The sequence below is a fragment of the Natrix helvetica genome (assembly GCF_964273705.1).
Source record: "Natrix helvetica genome assembly, chromosome: 1".
Classification (NCBI taxonomy): domain Eukaryota; kingdom Metazoa; phylum Chordata; class Lepidosauria; order Squamata; family Natricidae; genus Natrix; species Natrix helvetica.
In genome coordinates this window covers 240,352,034-240,377,179 of record NC_138548.1, presented here as the reverse complement: position 1 = coordinate 240,377,179, position 25,146 = coordinate 240,352,034, and the positions used below count along the sequence as shown (strand labels likewise).

The 25,146-nt window shown below is 42.8% G+C and overlaps 1 protein-coding gene across 3 annotated transcripts in view; it reads left to right on the top strand.

Annotated features, from left to right (window-relative positions):
- RPTOR (regulatory associated protein of MTOR complex 1) overlaps positions 1-17,181 on the top strand; it is a 423,475-nt gene extending 406,294 nt beyond the window's left edge. For 2 of the 3 annotated variants that reach the window (XR_014174604.1, XR_014174605.1), the window contains 6 exons: positions 116-243; positions 1,007-1,093; positions 13,375-13,491; positions 14,131-14,260; positions 15,413-16,183; positions 16,223-17,181. Coding sequence is in view for 1 of the 3 variants with exons in the window: in XM_081944023.1 (XP_081800149.1) it covers positions 116-243; positions 1,007-1,093; positions 13,375-13,491; positions 14,131-14,260; positions 15,413-15,481 (531 nt within the window). In the remaining 2 variants the exon portion in view is untranslated. Of the gene's footprint in view, positions 1-115; positions 244-1,006; positions 1,094-13,374; positions 13,492-14,130; positions 14,261-15,412 lie in introns of all 3 variants that reach the window. The other variant, XM_081944023.1, reaches the window with a different exon arrangement.
- The last annotated feature ends 7,965 nt before the right edge of the window (positions 17,182-25,146 follow it).

The following is a 25,146-nucleotide window of genomic DNA, read 5'->3' as shown; positions in this document are numbered from 1 at the left end:
CTTCTGTGAATTTGTATGTTTGCATCTGCTTTAAGAGACAAGCTATGCTTTTTGAACTAAATAAAATATATGGCCAGCAAGATTGCAGCTTTGAATTGCTATTTTAATGTTTTAGGATATTCCCACGGGAGCTGACAGCTGTGTCACCAGTCTGTCCTGTGATTCTCATCGTTCGCTCATTGTAGCAGGGCTTGGAGATGGCTCCATTCGGGTTTATGACCGACGGATGGCTCTGAGTGAATGGTAAGACAGACACCTCATTCCTCCCATCAACAAGGGAACCTTATATTTGTTCTGACTCTACTGGTTGGCTGAGGAGCTAGGCATGAAGTAGGAGCACTTGCTCCAGCAGTGTTCCACAGATTACCATCAGTTGCAAAGATTATTTTCCTCTTCTTCTCTTTCCATATACATCTTAAGCTTGGATGAATGTTAACAACATAGGCCTTCCTATATGGGTGGGTGGGCAGGTGGGTGGATAGAAGGAAGGAAGGAAGGAAGGAAGGAAGGAAGGAAGGAAGGAAGGAAGGAAGGAAGGAAGGAAGGAAGGAAGGAAGGAAGGAAGGACATAGAAACAAATGCTATGGGTGCAGGTTTTTTGACCAAAAATATTTCAGTTAACATAAAAGATAGAGCGATGTTATGTGAATTTTTCCCCTGCCTGAAATGAACATGAAATAAATTACTGCTGGCATTAAATTACAGATAAGCTCCTATTACTTTATTGTGTAAGGCAGGGTTTAAATCGCATACACGCAGAGCACCTGCCTATCTTTTCTCCTGACTTCCATTTTCTCTTTTGCTGCACCTATCAAGCCCAGTACATAGCCTGTTGAAATGAGCAGCTGAAGGAAGAGGGGAGCCTTACTGTGCCGGCTCTCCTTCAATGGCTTACAGCTTCACCTCCATGGTCAAGCCATCCCAGGAAGCAGATGGTTCTCCTTGTAAGCAGCTTCAGGGTTTTCTCCGGCATCTTATTTTCGGAATTTCTCCTTTTCACTTGCAGCCGTGTGATGACCTATCGAGAGCATACAGCCTGGGTGGTGAAGGCATATTTGCAGAAGCATCCTGAAGGCAACATCATGAGTGTCAGGTAAAAAAAAGGAGTAAATGAAAAGGAACAAGAACCTCTGAATATTTATGTGACATTTTCCTGCTAAAACATTACTTTGGGCACTCTTGTTTGAAAAGCTGTCTCCAGTATTTAAACAGCTCTTTACTTTGGCATTTCTATCCACCAATTAACTTGGGATTCGAACCTGTAGTAGCAAAAGGAAAGCCTTGCTCCTGAGGACAATGTTTTTTTGAAGATTGATTAGAACAAACTCTACTCACAGTAGTTGACAAAATCGTACAGCTCTGCAGCTAATTATCCGTCTTATCTAAGATTGGAGAGCCAAATTACAGGTAGCCCTTGACTTACAACCACGATTGAGCCCAAACTTTCAGATGCTGGTGACACAGATGTTAAGTGAGTTTTACCCCATTTGACGGCCTGCCTTATGCTCACGTTGCTTGGCACCTTTGGAATACCGCTACGTTGGGGAGTGGCGTGAGCGCCTTTCCCCCCAGCTCCCGTGGCTTGGCGCCTTCGAGATACTGCTAGGTCGATGAGCAGTGCTCTGCCTGGTCAGAGGGGGGGGGGTTGTCCAGGGGGCTTATTTTCAGGGGGGCTTATACTTTTTCCACCCGAAAAATGTGGCAAGGCCTTAGTTTCAGGACAGGTCATATTTTCGGGGAAACACAGTACCTCACAGTTTGGTTACTTTTAGGAGGAAAAAACCCCCATCGGAGGGAGAACCCAGTCTGTTGCCTTGATTCTTGAAAGAAAGGGAAGTCCCAGATCTAACGAACAAATTACATCGTTTGACTAGTTACCCAATTCTTCCCTTTTGCTTCAGCATCAGAAAAAAAATCTGTTTAAAGTGGAAGATTATTCCTTTTACAGTTTTCAAAATGAGAGCTGTCAGCTCAGATTTCTTCCTCATCCTCTCCCTAAGGATAAAGAAAGCAGTTGCTGGATGGCTGCCCCTTTGCGAGTGAGCTCCCAAAGAACCAGGCACAGCCTCAGGGGTGAAGCAGCCATGAGTTGACCACGTTCATGAGCAGCCGCCCAACAAACCCCCTCTCCAGCTGGGCAGAGCTCCATGCACTCACCTAGGGGATATCCTGAATGTGCCAAGCCACGGGAGCTGGGGAGCGGGCAGAGCGCCACGTGGCTTGGCGCCTTAGGGATACCCCCTAGGTCAGTGAATGGTGCTCTGCCCAGCTGGAGAGGAGGTTTGCCGGGCGGCTGCTCGTAAGTGTGATTACCTCATGGCTGCTTCGCCCCTGAGGCTGTGCCCAGCTCTTCGGGAGCCCGCTTGCAAGGGAGTAGCCGCCCGGCAACCCCAAAACAATAAGCGCTCCCCTGATAATAAGGCCCAGGGCCATATTTTGTGGGTCAAAAGAAAATAAGACCCTGTCTTATTTTCGGGGAAACATGGTAGGTTGGATTGACAGAGAGAGCTGTCTGCCAGTTGACCTTCCATGGCAGAATGTGGCCTTGAACCTAATTCCTAGTTCAAGATTTTAACTACTAGATCACATTGGCACTCACACATTTTTTGCTAGCAAGAAAGGAAAAAAGAAACAGTGGGACAGATTTCATTGCAGGTTCTGAGCTTATAGCTATGCAAAATTATTTCCCATCTAGCAAATGTTTGTGCATAAATTCATTTCTTACTCTCAATAAATATGATGTGAGAGCACTCTCTCTATTAAGTGCGCCATTCACGGGACAGCAGAATATAATTTATTGCCTGTATATTGCCATTTGTTTTTTTTACAGAGGTTCTTCTTTGGGTTAAGAAAGCATATAAATTCTCTGTGATGTAATACTTCCTCACAACTGCTATTGGGCAGCAAATTCTGTCACCTTTATTTTCCCTAGGAATGAATTAAAGTACTTTAATTTGCAGGATGGGAAGCTCTGGGTGATAGTTTCCTTTTTAGGAATATAATTTTATTAAGAATTTTGATTATGATGATAAAAACTAATATGAACTAAACTTGCAGAAAGAGGTACGAATAGAAAAAATAATAAAAACTGCAGGAAAAAGAAAGAAACAAGAAAAAGCAATGAATGTAATAAAAAGAAAGGACATATATAAAGAAGTGACTTCCAATCTTCATCACAATAAGTATTTTTTTAAAAATAACTCTTCACACCCTGTAAGGTTACAAATAGATGTCTCTTCATCCCATATCCCATCCTTAATAAGCAAATCCATAAAGCTTCAATATTTCCATCCTGAGGTCAGCAAAAAGTCCATAAAAGTCCAAAACTTAGTGTAAAAAAGTTTTGCTTTAACATGATCAAATAAACTAACTTTATATTACTTCCTTTATATTACATTTCCTTTTACTTCTAACAGTCTTAATCTTTAATTCAATCAAATATTGGTATAGGATTCGATTTCTTTTCACTTCTTTATCTAATCACACAGATTTGTTCAAGGTTTTAACAAGTCTCTTTCGTAGATCCAATAATAAAACCTATTGCAAACCATTTTATTGGTTTATAATTTGTATTTCTAACTTTTAAAACTTCAGCCAGTTTCTTTAGTATGTCTAGTAAATCATTCCCTTGATTTCATCTGTAGCTCTTCTTTCTATATTTTCTCTGTCTTCATAGATAAAATTTGTTCCACAGCTGTCATTCCTTCATTAAGAGCTTTTGGACATAGTCTATGTATAGATGCAGATATCATTGCCGACATTGTTTGTTTGTTTGTTTGTTTATAAAATTTATAACCTATCCATCTTACCTCAAGGTAACTCTGGGAGGCTTACAATCATAAAAGATAAAAACTATGTAAGCTAAAAACATAAATTAGTTTTATTTATGTTTCAATTTATTTAAATTCACTGAAATTCACAACCCAATTAAAAGATGGGGTGAGCGGGAGCAGGATGTGAGGGGAGGTGGAATCCATTGTTAATCGATCAACCACTTCTATTGTGACGTTCCCCCACGGGAGCCCCAAGCTAATTGGCAGAGCCAAGTCTTTAGGAAACCCTCCCGACCTTATGGAAGGTTGGGAGGTTGGAACCGACCTCTCACTGGAGGGGCAAGATGTTCCACAGGGCAGGTGTTGATATTGTAGTTACTTGTTTCTGGATCCATTCTTCAAAAATATCCTTTAATGTTTGTAATGCAATAATGTTTTGTGTCATTGTATAAGTGCTAACCAATATCAAGAACAGGCTTACGGTATATATTTTTCCCCTTCTGTTTAGAATCTTTAGTCTCCTAGTGTCAAGTTTCTGAAATCATAAAGTCACTTATGTTATCTTTTTATGATTTACAATAGCCAGGATAGCCAAAATAAATCTGTTTCCTATGAAAGCTTTTTTTAAAATACAGTAATTAATCCCAAAACCTTACAGTAAAAGTCAACACTCCAAATGTATCTAGAGTCTTAAACAATTTACAACTTTCTTAGATCAAATTCTTAGTTAGCTTTTTGTGTTTATTTCAAATTCTTTAAGTTCTTAAGCTTACAATATTTTTTTTCCCTTTTGTTCAGAGTTGAACAAACTCACTTAATGACTTTTCAGACTTGGTTGTTCCTAAGGTCTTTTCAGATAGTTTAATAGACAATTTCCAAAAGTGATTAGAAAGTGAGGTTTATGAACTTAAGGTTCTGCTGTGATTGTGACCAAGTTGACTGATCCCTTTGTCTCCCCGTACTCAAACCCACCGAAAAGTGCTATCCTGCAGTCCCCTCGTCAGGAGCAGCCATCCAGAGCGCATTTAGGCAAGCTCTCAACCTCTCTTTATCCAGGGAGGTTCCAAGGAACCGGTTTACTCACCAGCTCCTTGGTCTTTGCCACGGTCATCAGTTCTGCTTTTGCAGAGTCATCTTCAATTCACCATACCTCCCCCTGGAAGTCCCTGTGAGGTTTTCTCAAAGCCTTGTTCTGAATGAACTTCCACAGGTTAATTCATTGCTATTGGGTAAGTGTCAAGAGTTTTCAGCAATAGCATTTCTCATTCAGATTCAGAAGGGACTTGAATCTTCCTTGGAACATGGTATGTGTTGACTCCCATATAACTTTCCTGTTATCTTCAGTAACATGCTGTTCAGTTTGTTTTGCCAAAAGAGAATGCAATTCAGGCATGCTGTGAAGGATTTTGATACAGCAAATTTCCTGAAGCTAAGGAGACCTCAGGCTAATTGGTATATAGAAGGGAAGGAGCGTAAGCTTTGTGAATATATATTGAACTGGATGCCCCAGAGGAAAGGCAAGCTAGGAATGTATTTTGCGAATCAAGGAAATAAGCAGATATGATCACTAGGTTAAATCTGTTGTGCAAATCCAGTGATAGTGTCCTGGCTAATACTAGACAAAGTCTGGAGCTTCCCAGCGTAAGTCAGTAGCAACAGCAGGAGCTGGCTATCAGCTAATATTGCCTAAAAGACATGTGACTTAATTTCTGTCATCCCAGGACTAAGCCCCTGGGTCTCCTTATGTACTCACTGCTGATCTTTTATTTAGTATACTTGTATCCCGCATGGTCCCAGCAAAGCCAGCCCATGCTGGCGTCTAGCAGAATTCAATAAAGAATAATGAACATCCAAATAAAATATGTAATATTATGAAACAATACAGTAGTCACAAATCAAAAGCAGTCTAAACTGGCAAAACAAATTACGGCTTAAGCATTAAAAGCAAACAAATAAAAAACACATAGCCCCTCCAGGAGAAAGGCTAAGCTGTAAAAGCAAGTTATTAATTTGGTCTTAAAGCCTGCCGAAGAAGAGCACGGCTGAAGAGCACAGATGCCTTCCAGAGTCAGAGGAGGGAACTGGTAGCACACGAGCTGCTCCCAAAAGAGCAGCTAATGCCCGGGCAGCTTTCTTCTTAGGCAGCCTACAGAACTTAGGAACCCACTGGATCCCCAAAGACCCCCCAAACCGCACAACTGATCTTTCAGGGGATAAATACCTCTATCTAAAGCAGGAAAAGCCACCTGCCCAGATTTGAGTTCTGGTCATATTAGGCACATGCAGCATCTCTGAGCCTGGGGGAATAATATAATTTAGGGAGACGTTCATGTCAGGAGAGATGCTGAAAGTTCCTTGCTAAGCAACCTCTGATAGTCTGCATGTTATTCACCCTGCAATCCCGGGAGTTGACATTAAGCACATCTGGAGGGCACCCCTTTATGGAAGGATGTTATAGTTGCACTGGTTGAGCGGCAGCGTTTAAAGATCATAGATTCACAGCCAAGAAAAACATAAGACCGTGAATACAGACATTTATTAATTCAGAAGACAGCAAAAGATCAATTAGAGATCTGTGTAACAGAAAAGATATACAGAGGAGGGAAACAATCAACTCCCACCCCTCTCCTCTTCTGCCCCTTCCTTCATAGGTAGAGCAAGGTCAGTTCTAACTTCAGAGGCGTGATCTGTCTGCAAGAGAAACACTGAGCTGCTTGAGTGTCTGTTTACTTCTTGTGGGATCTGGGACATCTCTTTTTCTTTCTACACATTCTGCTTTTATGACTGTAGCAAGGAAGGGCGTAGAAAAAGTGACAGCAGTTGTAGATAAACAAATATTGTCCTGTCTTTTTTTCTGCCTGTGAAACAAATCTAAAAATCACGTTCCTTTGACTCTGAACAAATTACTCACAATTATTTTTTTGTTTTTCAGCAGTAGGTAGATGTTTCAGATTTTTTTTTACCCAGTAACTAAGCCTCAAGCACTACAATGACCAGAACTCATTGAAGATGGTTTGAGAATCTCAATGTTGCCTTAGCTTAGCCCAATAAGCCTTTTCGAAAAAAGTTATACAGTATTTTAGTACAAATGTAGTCTTAAGAGCGAGAGTCAACTTTAGTGACAGAATTTCTGTTTTATTATTGATTGTAGCAACTGATGTTTTTTTTTTAAATGGCCGTAAAAGTAGTTGTAGCATATACAGAATCTTTTATCAGAAGGATTTTTTTTCTTTAAGATGGTTTGAATCCGATCTGAACACTATGTGTTGTTAGACAATTACAATTGTTCACTACTTCCAGTGCAGAAATCTCTATTTATGTTTAGATTGTTACAGAGGCAAGCCATTAATCGGTAGCAAGGCATGGAAAGACTCCTGTGTGGCAGTGTGCAAAATGTTTTGCACTCCAAATGGTTTGTGCTTGAAATGCTTGGCTTCAGATTCACTGCAGGTGTTCCAACCATTTGTTCCCAAAAGTGGTTTGAGGGGGAAATGGCCTGAGCCTGAACAGAGGTTTCTCTGAGCGTGTGACACAATGCAAGAGAATTGAAACAAGCCTTTGTGAACTCAAGGCCAATGTTTCAAACTCCAAAGAGGTTGTTAGAAATTCAAAATGTTTTGCCACTCAGGAGGCTATTGTAGTTTTTGAAGAACTAACAATGCTGGAACTGGACCATTTTAGCATAACAAATAAAGAAAGGTCTCACTCTGTGTAAAAATGGAAGAGACAAAGGCACTGATTTATGCAGATTATTCAAGAATGTGTTAGGGCACCAGAAATATAAATATTGACTTATTTCTGTAATCACTTTCCTGCTTGTGTGGTACAGTGTACCAGTATAAATATTTTAATCAAATAGTTGGGTGGTATGCATGGTAATACGGTATACATGGTTCAAGTTGTTATTTTGGAATACAAGTCTAGACCTGTGTCTATCTTACTTCTCCCCACCCCACCCAGGTCCACCCACTTTACTACTCCTCTCTGTAGGGCAGGGATGCTGCATGATAAAGTTGCTACACCACTGGCAGCTTAACACCAGGTGTGAAAGTTGGGGCATCTTCTCCCCATGACCTTCATTTCATAGCACTGAATACTGGCAACTGGTTTTTCTAATTGCCTGGCTGAAAAATACAATCTTTTTTTCTGCATTTTTTTTTTTTACAGAGCCTTGCTCAACCTGAAGTCCTCCAGTTCTGATGGACTGTGACTTCCATCAGACAATGTGACCAAGGCCATTTGTTGCCTAGAATGATAGGAACATATAATCCAACAAAACTAGAGATCAACAAGCTTAGGAAAAGCTGGCTTAGACCATGGATTATTTTTCAGGTAGAAAGGAAGTATATGCTCTCAGCCTTCAAGCAGTTCACCATCAGCTTCCAACTGATCTGTGCACAAAGAATCAAATATTGGTGCTTGTTAGGGTGTAACCAACAAGTTGGGTAGACAATATATTGCACAAGGCATGTTATGTATCTTTAAGAGAGGAGCTCTGCTAATTAGTAGATTACAGCCTTTAAATTGCAGCTGATGTTGTTGCTCTCTCTCTCTCTCTCTTGATTGCTGTATGATAACTGCTGCCTAACTGTTACTACTGTTGCTACTACTTACTGTGTGTAAGTTATTTGCTACTTGTATCCAAGTTATCTTGGTAGTATTGGACTGCTTTTTCTGTGTATGACTTTTTGGCTGTGTTTATGGATTTTGCTATATTCTTCAAAAAGTAAAGATTTATTTTGTTACTTTACTATCCATTATTCAGTGTGGTTGCTTTATCTATCGCACGCTGCGTATACTTTACAGGGTTGCTCTGTTATAACCTCGACCTGGGGTTCATTGCTAGTGCTTAATCGCACCAGTTCCTAACAGTGCTTCTATCATTCATCCTATTATTAGAGCTCCGTTTTTTTTCTTCCATGTCAATGCACTATTGCTACTACAACCCTTGCAGTTCCTCCATGCATTAGCACACTCCCGGTGGACCTGCAGCTGCCATTCATTCCCCCTATGGAAATCCTCTTTTGATTATTTTTTTTTAACCTTTCGGATAATTCTGGAAGAATGTGACCCACCCAGCAAAAGGTCCTGTTTGAATACAGCTGACATTGCTATTAGTAGTTGCAGTAGTAATAATAACAATTAAATGCTTTAGATACTAGTCACCTAATAATTAAAGGAAATGGTCAAATATTGGAACATACTGAAGTCTGAGGAAAAGGCAAGACCTAAAGAAAAGAAGTGAATGGTAACAAACAAAGAATCCTGCAAAAAAGATATTATTGACACTTTTGCAAAGAAAGACATGTTCCTGGAAGCTTTTGGAAATAGGCAGCATACAGATAGAGGAAATAAATACATTAGTACAATAGAAGAGAATATATGTAGCTCAGAGTTGAACATCAGTGCACTAATTCTGTTACCTAGGTTGGTAATGAAACATCTGCAAGAAATCAACCAAGCTCAGAGAGCACCCAGACCCCACAAATACATTCATTCCTAAGAAAGAAGGCCATGGGCATGAAGGACAAATAGGAGAAATTAGTTATGGTCTAGGCAGGAGAAAAAATATCTGTAGAGCAGGAATAATCAGAAGGTGATGTGTATTAAAAAGGAAAAAAAATAAGGATTGGCAGATTGAAGAGATTTTAAAAGAAATAGTAATAACTAATGGATCCAATAAGACAAGTAGATAAAGAAATGATGTTCAATATGAGGGTTATAAAACAAGGAACAATAAACAACCTCTATTGAAGGAGTAGGAGGAATCCCATGTGCAGAAATAGAAAAAGGAAGGTAGAAACAGTCAAGATTGAGTTAAACCAGACAGAACTTCAGAGAGTCGTGTACAAGAAAGTAGAGAACTAAGAGAGCTAAGATAATGTCTTGATGAATTCCAAATATTTGAGGTTTGGCCAAGAAAATGTACATGTCTCTGACAATGAGCAGTTGCTCTAAAAGCCTACGAATTCCAGCCTATGGCAACTCCAAAGCAACAAGATACTGCAAGTGAAAGTCAACTCTTGAATTATTTCTCAAAAGCAGAGGGATCACAACCAGAACTTTGTGAACATTTTCTGAAGTGGCCAATATAAACAAAGTGCACCTTACTATTGTACAAAGCACATTTTACAATAAAAAGAACTCATTTCATAGATTTTAAAGCAATTTGATGCAGGAACAGGTCGTACAAGCTCATTATTTTTTAAGTTTCATCAATTAATGTACTTTTTTTCAACTTCTTATGAAAACCAGTTTCTTGATACATGCTGTATATCCAGCAAGAGAAAATCCTAAAAAATGATTGAAATGAATGATAACCCTCCCCCCCCCACACACACACATAAAATAACTTTTGGAAAGTCAACCTGGACTCACAATTCTACAACCCCTAAAAGATATGTGTGAATCTCGAATGATAAAAAGTCCCTTTATAGTCCTGATTTAATTCATTGATTGCATGATTAATCTAGTTCCATAAAAGGGGAGATGAAGGGTTAAAATCACTATCTACACATTTCTGAACCACATGAAGAGGATGCTATAACTATTGGTTTTTTAAATCAAATTGTTTTCTCTTTTTTATTTGAAATAAGGGCACTAACAGATATGATTGCTAAACTTGCCCAAAGTAATAGAGTCTGAAAACTGGAAAGCTGACCCTGGAATGCTAAATAGAGAACTCTGCATGTTTCATGCCATTGCTGTTGGCAAAATTATTGGCAGTTTTCTTCCCTTTTCACAGCTGCAGGAACAGTGGATCACAAACAATTATTTTAACAGTTGTTTGGTAGGAGAAGCTTGAAAATATAGGAATTACCGTACATTGTTTCTCCATGTATGAAAAACAATCCATGGATTTAATTTAGAGCGTTTGGTTTCCAACAGGGGCTAACGGCATCTCTCTTTTTTCTGTTTCACATATTATAATTGTCTTCCTTTCCCTCTTGTGTTCTGTTCCTTTCCCTTCCTAACCCGCTGTCACCCACTCAGGTTATCCTAGGTTTGTTAAATGGAAGTAGTCTGTTGCACCTTTACTTGCCTTCTGCTAGAACACTATTCTTCAAACTTGGCAACTTTAAGATGAGTGGACTTCAACTCCCAGAATGCTCCAGGCAGCTGAAGTCCACACACCTCAAAAGTTGCCAGGTTTGAAGAAACATCCCTTGAGAAGCCCCTTCATGGCAGAGCTAGGACAGGTGATACCCCAAGGGCTCCAAGACTGACCCTCTCCAAGCTAAAGAGGTTTGCAGCTTCTGGCAAACCCATTGGCAGCACCTGCCGTTCTTTAATGTCTGAAGAAAAGCAGTTTTAACGACTAAGCTAAAGATTTCCCATTACTGTCTGCTACATTTCAATATTGGCATTTAAATTATTGCATTGGCATTCAAGGCTTTGGCCAGACTTATTGATGCCTTTTTTGTGATTTCTTTTTCCAGCTGTTTGTGGTCATTTCTCTTAATGTAAGTGCAAGAGAGGCTGAGATCAATATTCAGTATTCCAACAATCTTAATTTAAATCTCTTGGCAATTATTATATAAGCCGAATGACACTCCCACTACTTTCAAAACCATTCATTCTAGAAAAAGTTGCAAACGTCTTAAGTTAAGGCTGCCTGTCTGTGATAGCAATAGTAATAGCGCTTAGACTTACATACTGCTTCACGGTGCTTTACAGCCCTCTCTAAGCAGTTTACAGAGTCAGCGTATTTCCCCCAACAATCTGGGTGCTCATTTTACCCACCTCGGAAGGATGGGAGGCTGAGTCAACCTTGAGCCTGGTGAGATTTGAACTGCCAAATTGCAGGTACCCGGAAGTCATCAGAAGTAGCCTGCAGTACTGCACTCTAACCACTGTGCCACCATGGCTCATAATGACGTGGTTTAAAATTAAGTACTTAATCAGAATCTCTCTTCACAATTTGCCAAGAGAAAGTTGTTTGTGCTGAAAAATGAGGAGAGTTTAGGTCTTCTCTTGTGGTGTGCTTCTATGACATTTTTGATGTGAAATGAGTGCTCTGGCCTGAGATAAGACTTCATAAACTTGGCAATACTGCACTCTTTACAATAAAAGAACCTAACACCTGAACGGAATCAATCAATATGTTGATAAATAATAAATAAAACTAATATGATGGGGAAATAATTCCATCACATGATTTAGATCCGTGTCAGTTGCCATCTCTCAGAACTCACTGGTTCCCAAGATGAGACAAATAGAAAAACCATGTAGAGTTTTTGTGATGGCTTTACACACAGTCTGTTGGGATGGTCTTGGGAGAACAAGAGGAAAAGCCACAGACTAGACAGTTGTCATGCAAAAGATATCTCAATCCATAGAAACAAAGAGGGCTTGATTTGCAAGATTGATGTTAGTCCCCATGAAATACAGATAATTCTCAAGTTACGAATTTAATCAAGCCTGTCCATTACAGTAGTAATTCGTAAAGGTCATGAAACGACATTTTTTGCAATGGTCATTAAGCAAATACCCCAATCGTAGCTACGAACACCATGTTCATAAGTGCAAACACCACTGTTATTAAACGAGCCCATAGTTTGCTATGGTGCTGCTTTGTCAAAAAACAGAAGTAACGGCCAGTTTTCAGCAAAACCATCATAAAAGGCAGTCAGATGACCGTGGGACACTGCAAACAGCCACCAGTGCACCCAGAGTGCAGACAGGTGGCAGTGGTGAGTTCCGGATACCATTGCAACCGGTACGGTGCAATGGGGCCAGGCGTCCACCACATGAATGCGCGCAGCACGCATGCACAATTCCCGAGATGCTCCAGCTGCTCGGCAGAGCGTTGCGCAGGTGCCGTACGCTCCGTGCGTGGAAGCCCTGAATAGCTCAAGTAGGTAAGGAGGGCGGGTGGGCCCTCCGGAGCACTGTACCGGAACGGTGCCTGGTGCTTCCAGCAGGCAACGGTACGCCCATACCGGGGCATACTGGTCATATCCCACCACTGACATGTGGCCATGGGCTGACCGTCGGAACTTTGAACCCGGGTTGTAAGTGCCCTTTTCAGATAGATCATAAGTTGAGGGCTATCTGTAGTCCAGGTAAGAAGCACAATCAAGATTATTAGTTCTGTCCTTATAGTAAGGTTACATTAACCAGTCTTGCAAATCTGAAAGTATCTTTTCTCTTCTTTATTTTTACTCTCTGGGAAACTAGGGAAGGTCCCTTCTGAGACACTTCCCACTCCCCCTTTTGTTTCCGTGGTCTGAAATACTTTTGGCATGGTAGTTCTCTAGGTTGAGAGTCTTCCTCCTGTCTCCCAGGGTCATTACACATGGTTGGAGAAATAAAATCAATGCAATGACCCATACCTTAAGCATTATTTCCATATATACAAATCAGCTGAATCAAATATGTTCGTGCTGTTTTCTATACGAGCTTTGATCCTGAGCTTTGTGGATACTTCCTGAAAAAGAGGCTCACGAGGATGAAGAAGGCAAAGGAGAAATGTTGATAAACTAAGCATTAACTCTGCACTTGCTTAATTTGATGCTAATTAGAAGTTTCTGAGATACACAAAGTCTCTTTTCCATGTTGGAACAAATGATTAATAGTCCGTTGCTTCTTCTGTCTGCAGTGTAAATGGAGATGTCCGTTTCTTTGATCCAAGAATGCCAGAATCCGTAAAGGTCCTCCAGATAGTCAAAGGATTAACAGCTTTGGACATTCACCCCCAAGCCAATTTATTTGCATGGTAAGATTTAAGGTTTTCAGCCAAGCAGCTTTTTGTTCCTCCAGAAATTAAAGGAAATAATTATCTTATTCTTAAAGACACTTCAACTTCTTTTCCTTAATTAAGCATATCATATCTGAATTGCAAACACCTGGACAATCAGTAGATGGCAGCTTTTTATGAGTTTTATGTATCTCTTTGTTACCATCTAATAACCGTCTCCTTTCTGCAGCCCATGATATATTTTTATTTTTGATATAAATAATATATTGCTTTGTGTTTTCTCTCTTAAAATTTTCCTTAAATTCAGCACCTTGGCTTTTGTTCATTGTGGTTCAACTCACTGAAGAAGCATTTTCTTTATTGAGAATAGCCAACACCCTAGATCCAAATTCATCAGCTTGCTTCCTACTTGCGTTATCAAATCAGACCATCCTGAAGTTGCACGTTCTATTCCTGTCCTTTGACTTTTGTTGAGCAACTCCATCTTTTGCTCCAAGATTGTTTTTGGAAGAGCTCATGTTGAAAATTCAGAGTTTTGTTTTTTTTTTTAAATCCCTTGGCTGCTATGAGATGTCTTGGAATCCATGGTAGATTAGCAGAGTAGAAAAAGTCTGCTCTTAAGCCTTAAGGTTAATGTTGCTCTGTTTTACTTTGCAGCGGTTCTATGAATCAGTTCACTGCTATCTACAATGGGCAGGGTGAGCTGATCAACAATATCAAGTATTACGATGGATTCATGGGCCAGAGAGTTGGGGCCATCAGCTGCCTAGCCTTTCATCCACACTGGGTCAGTCTCCTTTCTCTGATGTAGAACTTCTCTTCTAGAATTGAATATGCTTTTGAAAGCAGGATTGGTTAAGGTATCCAGAGGGCATTAATCACAGTTTTTATCATTTATAAATGGCATTACAATTATTATTTTAGTTCTTAAGTTCCTTACGACGTGCTTTTACTGTATTGTAAGCTGTCCCTGGAAAACCTGTTTCTGTAAAGCAGCACAGAATATATGCTACACTAACTATGTTAATGTGAACGAAGTTCTTGTGTAACACATAGGAACATTCAGCCTGGAATACTTTTATAAACATATCCTTTTCCAGGCTGTTTCAGAACTGGTCTCCTGTGTAATGGAACAAAACCACAACACTGCAGAAGATACCTCTACCAATGGGTTTTCTGTGTCTCCTTGCCAGTCAAATCACTCTGAAATTCCTGCATCTGAGGATGACAAAGCTGGTGCAGCATTACTTTTCTCTGGAACCTTGGATGGGTGAAATATGAAAACGTTCATTTCACAAAATCCAAGTGCTATTCCTATTACTAGATCAGATTTCTCAAATGTTATTGAATAGAAACATTCACCTGTGTTTATTAGCATGTGAGAATATTTATGAGCAACTATTGTGCATTTTTTTAAAAAAATGAAAGTAAAATCCACAATAATGAAGCCGCCTAAGTTTGTCGATACTCCTGGTCTTTCTGTCAACCTGGTGCCCATTTTATTTAGTGAGGAGGGTGAAGTTTTAGCACACACACACCCGGAGGAGGCTTTACATATATTAGATGACCTCATGGATGTATTGTATATCTCTTTGTTTTTAATATGCCACCTTTTCCCTCAAACTCTGGAGAAGTTGCTAGCGATTTGCTTGCCTCACTTCAGAAAAACAGCTGGCTCATTCCCTGCTTTCCGAATCTCAGAAACAGAGATTGAGACGGAGGAGTTGCCTTGGCAGGGATAGCAGATAAACCCGGTGAAACAAAAAAAAAAAAAATATCCCTTTGATCCTCAAGCCAATCTCTTCCCCTTTGTGGGAGGAGGAAAGTCAGTGCTAAGCACAAATTCTGGCTGCCAACGAAGGCCAATCAGAATGAATACGTCCCCTACTTCTCTTTGTGTATATAATTTTCTTTTCCTTCTCTCTTTCTCTATCCTCAGCCTCACCTGGCAGTTGGAAGCAACGATTACTACATCTCTGTGTACTCAGTAGAGAAACGAATCAGATAACAGCGTGGGACGGCTTTGTCAGGGCTGGACGTCTCCTGGCAGGCAAAACATGCCTCGCTTACGATGTACATAGTGAACACAGGACTTGAATGTTAGCGTTGGCTGCTGCTGCTGCTGCTGCTGCTGCTGTTGTGCAACCCCGTGACTTGAACATTTTTTTTTTCTTCCTGACTTAGCTACTGATGATTCTGCATCAGAGGGGAGGGAGAGAAGTGTGGTCTTCTTCATAGCTGGAACTTCCGGGAACTATTGGAAAAGGAGAATTTAAATTTTCAGCGAGTTCCACCACCCGCCGCCACTACCACTACTAAGGACTGCTTCTCTGGTTGTTTAAACATCTTCTCGGAAGAGGGATGGGGTTTTCCTCTAAATCAGGAACGGATTCAGAACAGGCTCTCTACCGTTTCCACATGTTCTTCCTAGAAAGTCTGTGGCTGCTACCTGTTTTGTGCCAAGTGCTGCCCTGGCAGTTGCATGCTAGCAGGTTGCCTGATTTGGATAGTCCATGCATATCTTTCCACTCTGTATGCCTCCGGCCACCTCTGTCATTCATTGTCCTGCCAGAAACAAGAGGAAAAACAAAAATTAAGGAGAATCTTAAGGGAGAGAAAAAGAGAGAGAGAATGTTAATGCTGCAGATAATAGAGTTGGCTGCCACTGTGGAAGGGAAAACAGGAAAGTACCCCAATTTCTGTGGTGTTCGTTGGAAAACAGGCGTAGCTACATGAAAAAGCATTACAGGGCAAGAGACCTTCCCCCTTTTATGCCCTCTCCATCCTTAAGCAGTGACCCTCTGCTCCTTTTACTCATGGTAGAATCCCTTAAGCACAAGAAATGGCCTGCTACCTCCACATAGACAATAAAGATTTCACTTATTGTACCACTGCCTTAAATCCGCCCTCCCTCCCCAATTCTGTTTGACAGAAGTGCTATTGATCAGCTTATTAATGGATGCAGGTACTTGCAGAAGGCTTAAGGCCAGTGCCCATGTAGAAGTCCTTCCTCTGCTTCACATACTTGCACAGTGGCAAGCTCTGTACACGCCCAGGACTTTTATATTCGCAGGGGGCACGTGATCACTGCAAAGAACGGTTGATTTTCCCCTACTACGGAGACCACGATCTGGCCCAACCCAAGAAAAATAATCTCGTGTAGGAAACTGCCTCGATAGCTTAAGATCAGAAGGCCTTCCTTGAATTGTGTGAATTGTGCCTGAATTGTGTTAATTCTTCTGGCATTGGCTCCAAGAGCAGATGTCCACAAAGCTGTGGAGAAGCATGAAAGTGAAGCCTTGCAACCGTGAAGAGCAGGGAGCCATCCTTTTCATCTTCTCTATGATGGACCTGAGCATTGTCTTGCTTGCAAAATCCACCTCCCGGTTCTCATAATGAAGCCTGCTTTGTCCGTAGTTTGCTAGCTGAGAGCCATTGCCCAAGCTGAGAAATTAGTGATGAAAATAAATAAGCGGTGATTTTATACCCCAGTTTGCTGATTTGAGTGTCAGCTCTGCTGGAACATTTCATCTTTGGTCCCACCCTCCCCCAATTGCCATTCCTGTCCCTCCCCAAGTGGCATTTAACTCAGGGAAGGTTAAATAGTTGATTGTGCTCCTAAGCATCAAGCCAGAGTCTGGAATCCATTTATAACTGACTTAACCTACACAATTAAATAAGGAGATGATTATTATTTTTTGTAACCTATATCCGATGTGTTTATTTCAAGAACAAGATTCCTTGTGCTTCCTCTCAGCTTGCATAGCCAGAAGTAAGGCTATGGTAGACTTTCTTTCAAATGCCATCGCGTTTGAAAGGAAGAGCTGTGCTTTTTTTTTTTTGCTTTTTTTTTTGCAAAGATTTGAGATGGTGATCCAATCATGAAGTTTAACCAAAACTCCAGAAAGCATCCAGCTTATACACAGTTCACTTCTCTATTTATTTTCAGGAAAATGAAAAGGAATAATAAACCACCAGACGATTGTAATGTAAGAGTAAAACAATTAATGAAATAAATGTTAATAAAATGTAAATGCCAGAAGAAGCCCTTGGTCGTTAGCAAAGGTGAAATCTAAAAATTTTTCCTACCGGTTCTGTGGGCATGGCTTGGTGAGGGGGTGTGCCATGTGACTGGGTGGGTGTGGTTATATAGTCATGACTGATGGGGGGGGTCAAAATACAGAAAATCATTTTAACCATGTCCTGCTGGAGCAGGGGGTTGAACCAGATGACCTCCAGGTCCCTTCCAGCCCTGGATTGGTATCCTCTGAAGCTGCGTCTCTAGTGCCAGGTTTGTGATCCTTTCTCCGCCTCCTTTCCCCCCCCTCCCTCCCTCTCTTCTTTCTTTCTCAGCACCACCCACCCACCCACCCCCGTTTTTGGCCTACCAGGCTTCCAGGGAAGCCTTCTCAGAGCAAAAACAGACCCCAAATGCTAAAAAAAAAAAAGTTTTTAAAAACTTCCTACCATGGCGCAGCACAGCTGATTGTCGGAACTTTTTTTTACTTCGTTAAGCATATTTTTACTATTGGTTCAGGCGAACCCGCCTGAACCATTAGGATTTCACCCCTGGTCATTTGGGTTTACTGTTGTTTTGATGCCGTGCAAGAAACCTTGGGAATGGATGGGGAGGGAGAGGAGGAGACAGTTTCAAGATGGCAGCTCTCCTTTCTTGGGCAGAAGAAGAGAAGGTAAGCACTGCTGCTTAGATACTCTGCCTCGGCTGCCTTAACATTTCTGCAAGCGCTACGGCTATTCTTCGATTTTCAAAGTGAGTGGGCAGACATGGTGTCTATGTGTGTGAATGTGTATGTGTGTATCAGCCTGGAAAATCGCCTGGTGCCTGTTTGCCTGTGATCTACGGCTCACTCCAGAGAAGAAACGGCAAACAGAAAAAGAAATGAGTATATGTGAAGCCAATAACTCCCAATCTCTGCCTGCCTTGGCACATGTGGTGCTTGCGACAATATATCAACCTTTCAGATGTGGTGAAAACTAAAATTGGGTTTTTGGGCAAGTGTGATATTCAGAAGAAATAAGACTTACCGTTTAGTTTTCGTTGCTTCTGGAAATGACAAAATTGAATTTCTTACCTTTTCCGTAGTTAAAGTATAAACATTGCCCCAAATCAAAGCATGTCAATTTAGAAAAAAAAAATCTAACCTAAGTAAATCTCAGATGACAGCGCTACCAACTAGATATGCTTCTTGGTCTTATACACAGTCCTCCAGATGGCAGAAGGTTTCCTCTTTTTTACATTTTTTTGTAATATATTGCATTTAATAATGTGTTGGCTCTAAATATGACTTGCATTCTGCCCTGTCCATCTTCACAAAAAGATGTAACATCAATACCTGGGAATATCCTGGAAAAGGTAATCAAGAAACAGATCTGTGAACAACTAGAAGCAAATAAAGTTATATCTAGTAGCCAGCACGAGTTTGTTAAAAACAGATCATGCCAAACTAATCTTATTTTATTCTTTGATAAGGTGACTAAGTTAGTAGGTCAGCAAAATGTTGTGGACATAGTATACTTAGATTTCAGTAAGACGTTTAACGAAGTAGACCACAACCTCTTCTTGGTAAATTAAAAAAATGTGGAATAGACAACATCACCACCAGATCAATTTGTAGCTGGCTGACAAACCGCACTCAATGAGTAGTCCTTATGGTACTACATCCAGAGAGAAGTAAGCAGTGGGGTACTACAAGCCTGCGCCCAGTACTCTTCAATATCTTCATAAATGACTTAGATGAGAAAATAGAAGGGGAACTCATCAAATTTGCAGATGACACTAAACTGGCAGGAATAGCCAACATCCCAGAAGACAACGTCAGGATCCAAAAAGATCTTGACAAACTTGAACAATGGGCCCCATCCAACAAAACGAATTTTAATGTAGAGAAAAGCAAAGTTTTACATTTAGGCAGGAAAAATCAAAGGTATAAGAACAAATTAAGAGACCTGGCTCAAAAACAATAACTGTGAGAGGAACCTTAGAGTCCTAGTGGATGATAGTTTGAATATGAGCCAGCAGTGTGCAGCACCAAAACCCAAAAAGCTAATACAATCCTGGGTTGCATAAAGAGGCATAGAATTGAGATCACGTGGAATATTAGTACCACTTTGTAAAACCCTAGTAAGACCACACCTGGAATATTGCAATCAGTTTTGGTCACCATACTACAAAAAAAATGTTGAGACTTTGGAAAAAGTTCAGAGAAGAGCAACTAAGATGATCAAAGCCTGGAGGCTAAAATATGAAGAATGGCTGCAGGATCTGTGTTTGGCTGGTCTAAAGAAAATAATTAATGGTGACATGATAGCAGTATTCCAATATTTGAGGGCCTGCCCCAAAGAAGAAGGGATCAAATTATTCTCCAAAGCACCAGAGGGCAGGAGAGAAGCACCCCGGAATTAAGGAGAAACTGCCTAACAGTGAATACAATTAACCAGTGGAACAATTTGCCTTCAGAAACCGTGGGCACTCCATCACTGGAGATTTTCAAGAAGAGACTAGACAGTCACTTATCTGAAATGGTATAGGTAAGTGACGGCAAACTTTTTCGGCACCGAGTGCCCAAACTGGAATGCATGTGCCGGAGCACTGGAAATCCGAAGACCAGCTGGCCAGTGCACATGCATGCGTTGGCCAGCTACTCTTCTGGTTTCCGGTGCCTGTATGCACACTGGCCAGATGATCTTTGGGGTTTTGGCACTCCGGCGCATGCAAAGACCAGCTGGCCGGCACACCTACATGCACCGGAAACCAGAAGAGCAGCTGGCAACATCACATATGTTCACAGAGAGGCTCTGCGTGCCACCTCTGGCATGCATGCCATAGGTTCACCATCATGGGTATAGGTTCTCCTACTTGAGCAGGGGGCTGGTCTAGAAGACCTCCAAGGTCCCTTCCAGCTTCTCTTCTACCCTAAGCTACTCTATTCTAAGCTATGGGTGCAATCAAGCCTCTGGTCACATTTTGTGATGAATATAAACTAGTATTTGTAATGCAAATTAAAAGTGTGATGCAGGCAGTCTTGTGACGCATTCAAAAATTGGAGAGACTGTAGTTTAAGCACCATTTTGTGCATCATGCTTTATTGTGTAAAGCCCAAGCTCTACTTTTTCTAACATAAAGGACAACACAAGACATTCTTGTTCTCACGTTCACATGGAAATTTAGAGGATTGTGAGAATCGGTTTACAACCTTTCCCAACGTGAGATGCACTGGAGATGTATGGGATTGTAATTCCAATTACCTGCAGCCAGCAAAGTGTGTTGGGAGACAGATTTTGTAGTCCAACAAAAAGACATTGGGTGAATAGTTAGCTGGAGCCAGGAGCTGTTTGGCCATAAGCTCTTTGGATAGGCCTTTGCATGCTGTTTTTAGATGCTCTCCCTTCCTTTAGTGCTCCCTTCCTTAGTATTAGTAAGAGTAATACTGATCAATATGAATAGGATTGATATAAAGTTTGCGGAGACCATCAAAATGCTTTGTAATCTCTCAAACCAACATACAAATCAGGGCACATTTTTCTCCTCGATATCAGGTGCATTGTTATCTCTCCCATTTTATCTTTGTAACAACTATGTCACAACAACCTAACAGATACTGGCTAGCCCCAAACATTGGCTGTGGGTTTGAGCTTGACTAGCAGCCTTCTAAAATACTGTTGGGCGAAACATGCTGTGCTTGGATCATTTTGTGTTCAGAACAGCCAGATCTGTGCAAGGACTGAGGTGTGCGTGTTTCTGCCTGAACGTGCAGAACACACGTATTTGGAACCCGCGGGAAAAGTGAGGAGAAGGAAAAGCCACCTGTGAGGAAAGAAGCTGGTGGAAAAAGTAGGGAAGAGAGGCAGCAGCATAAGCCAATTGGATGGACACCATGTTTGAATTCAACTCTAACTATGATTAAGGCAAGGAAGATCCTGCCAAGATTGGTGAGCAGACTTGCAGGGGGCAGGTGGAAGGAAGGGGCCCAACATTGCTGTACTTGCCCTACAAGAGCCTCCAGAATCTCTCTCGGCTGAAACCTGCAACCACTGAGCTGTTGCAGAATTCAATTAACTGAACTCTTATGACCTGCATAGCTCTGCATTGTTCTGATCCAGCCTTAGCAAAAGCAAGAAACAGACTCCTTGTCATGAAAAACCCCTCTTTATTTACCTCTTGTGAATTAATTGCATTCACCCACCGAAAAGTCCAGGCAATAGTCCTTCAAGGAGTTAATTGCAGTAACAGACCTTATCAGTTCTTTGAAATAATTGCAAGGCCCTGAGCTCCCAGCCGAAATGCTGAAAATTAAGTTCTGGCAAGCAGTCTCTGTGGCACAAAACACTATGAGCAAAATCTTCAGAAATACGAACTGTTGTCTCCTACGACAACCACTCTCCTTTCCTTCTATTTATTCCTCAGCTAGGGAGGGGCCATTCACCATCCACGTGCGCTTTGCTTCCCGAGTCAACTCTTTGTCCTCACTGTTCACCTCTCCTAACTGCTCTGCACATATGTGCATCTGGAACAGGCCCAGCTATTCTTTCTCCTCACTCATATCAGTCTCTAAAGGCAACTGCCTCTCTGGTGGCTGGGAAATGTTGCATCTGACACAGAGCATCTATCAGAGCCTTCCCCAGACTCCAGAACTAGCCCAAGTTGCTCCTCAACCTCCTCATTGTCCGAGTCTGTCGCCAGCTCCACTGGCAGCTGGCGGGCCACAACACACGTAATTCAGCGGAGTATTATTATTATTATTATTATTATTATTATTATTATTATTATTATTATTATTATTATTATTATTATTATTATTATTATTATTATTATTATTATTTATAGACCGCCCCCTCTCCCGAAAGGGACTCGGGGCGGTGTACAGTCACTAAAATGCGTTATAAAATACATACATAAAACAGTTAAATAATTAAATACGTAGGTGGAGGAGGTTACAAGACTGTATATAGAATAATAAATATAGTACATTAAAAGCTTATTAAAACCCCAAACCCAATTAAAATATCCCCGGGAGGTAAAACTAAGAAAGTGCCAGGCCAGCTGATTGAAATAGGTGAGTCTTTAACTTTTGCCGGAAGGAACGGAGGTCGGTGGTAGTTCGAATGTCTGGGGGGAGGTCATTCCAGAGGGTTGGGCCCATCACAGAGAAGGATCTACTCCTAGGTGTCGCCCGCTGGCATTGCCTAGCAGACGGCACCAGGAGGAGCCCCTCTCTGTGTGAGCGGATAGGTCGCAGGGACGTGTGTGGTAGGATGCGATCCTGCAGATACCTAGGTCCTATGCCATGGAGCGCTTTAAAGATGGTAATCAATACCTTGAAACGCACCCGAAAGGCCACAGGTAGCCAGTGCAGCTTGCGCAGGAGAGGTGTTACGTGGGAGTAACGAGTACTTCCCATAATAACCCGCGCGGCTGCGTTCTGAACTAGCTGCAGTCTCCGGATGCGTCCCAAGGGAAGCCCCATGTAGAGGGCATTGCAGTAGTCCAGGCGAGACGTCACCAGCGCATGAGTGACCGTGCGCAGGGCACTCCGGTCCAGTAGGGGGCGCAATTGGCGCACCAGGCGAACCTGGTGGAACGCCCCCCTTGCCACGGCTGCCACATGGTCCTCCATTGACAGCCAGGCATCGAGGAGGACGCCCAAATTGCGCGCCCGCTCCACAGGGGACAGCTGTTCGCCCCCTATGGCCAGCGATGGGGTCAGCTGGCTGAACCGAGGCGCCGGTACCCACAGCCACTCAGTCTTGGAGGGGTTGAGTTTGAGTCTGTTGTCCCCCATCCAGACCCCGACGGCTTCCAAACACCGGGACATCACTTCGACAGCCTCGTTGGGGTGGTTTGGGGTTGAAATATACAGCTGAGTATCATCAGCGTAGAGGTGGTACTCAACCCCAAAACCACGGATGATCTCGCCCAGCGGCTTCACATATGCATTGAACAGGAGAGGCGAGAGGACCGACCCCTGTGGCACCCCACAAGTGAGTGGCCTCAGGGACGACCTCTGCCCCCCTGTCAACACACATTGCTTCCGGTCGGAGAGGTAGGAGCCGAACCACCGCAAAACGGTGCCGCCGACTCCCATCCCCTCCAACCGGCGCAATAGGATACCATGGTCGATGGTATCAAAAGCCGCCGAGAGATCTAATAGGACCAGGATAGAGGAACAACCCCTATCTCTGGCCCTCCAGAGATCATCAACCAACGCGACCAAGGCTGTCTCAGTGCTGTGCCCGGGTCGGAAGCCGGACTGGCATGGGTCTAGATAGTCGGATTCGTCTAGGTGTTGTGGAAATTGCTGCGCCACCACATTCTCAACAACCTTCGCCACGAAGGGGAGGTTGGAGACTGGACGATAATTAGCTAGCTCCATTGGGTCGAGCGAAGGTCTCTTGAGCAAGGGTCTCACCACCGCCTCTTTCAAGGCGGTAGGTAAGTATCCCTCACCCAATGAGGCGTTCACCAGGCCCAGGAGCCAGCCTCGTGTCACCTCCCAGGCTGCCAGTACCAGCCAGGAGGGGCACGGGTCCGTTAAACATGTAGTAGGTCGCAGCCGTCCACGCAACCTGTCCAAATCCTCGGGGGCAACAGAGTCAAACTCCTCCCAGAATGGTCTCTCAAGACTCGCTGTTGGCAGCTCGTCTGGTCCACTGACGGAGGCCCACCCGCTCCGGATCTGATCGATTTTGTCCTGAAGATATTCTCCAAACTCCTCTGCTCTACCCTGTAAGGGTGTCTCCCGCGCCCCCTGCGACAAAAGGGAGCGGGTCACCCTAAACAGGGCGGCAGGGCGGTTATCCGCGGACGCAATAAGAGCAGCACAATGTCTACGTTTGGCCGCTCTAATTGCCACAAGGTAAGTCCGCAAATAGGCTCTTACCTGTGTTCGGTCAGATTCGGAGCGTGAGGACCTCCACCTGCTCTCTAGACGTCTCCTGTGGCGCTTCATCACCCTAAGCTCCTCAGTAAACCAAGGAGCCCGGGTGGGTCGATGCCGCAGGAGAGGTCGCAAAAGCGCCACCCGGTCCAAGGCCCCAGTCGTCGCCCTATTCCAGGCGGTCACCAGGTCCTCGGAGCGGGAGCGGGACAAGGCTACAGGAATTGGCCCAAGCTCTGTCTGGAATCTATCAGATTCCATCAGGTGCCTGGGGCGGTACCAGTTTATAGAGTCTGGTTCCGCCTCCTCGCGGTGGGGGATAGCGCCAGGGAAGTCCAGCCGGAGGGATGAGTGGTCTGACCATGACAGGGGCGTGATGACTAAATCCCCTATTCCCAGATCACTCGTCCACTGTTCAGATACAAAAATGAGGTCCAGTGTGTGGCCCCCTTCGTGAGTGGGGCCCTGCACTAATTGGGTCAGGTCCATGGCCGTCATGGAAGCCATGAACTCCCGAGCCACCTCGGAAGCCGCTCCCGTTGACGGCAAGTTGAAGTCCCCCATGACCAAAAGTCTGGGAGTCTCAACTGCCGTCGCTGAGATTAGCTCGAGGAGCTCGGGCAGGGCTGCTGATGCATAGCGAGGAGCCAAGTATACAATCAGCAAGCCCCACTGCCTCCCTGGGCCCCAGTTCACACCAAGGGACTCACACCCGGGTATCTGAGGGACAGTGAACTCCCTCGGCTCTAAACATTCCCGCATAACCACCGCCACCCCT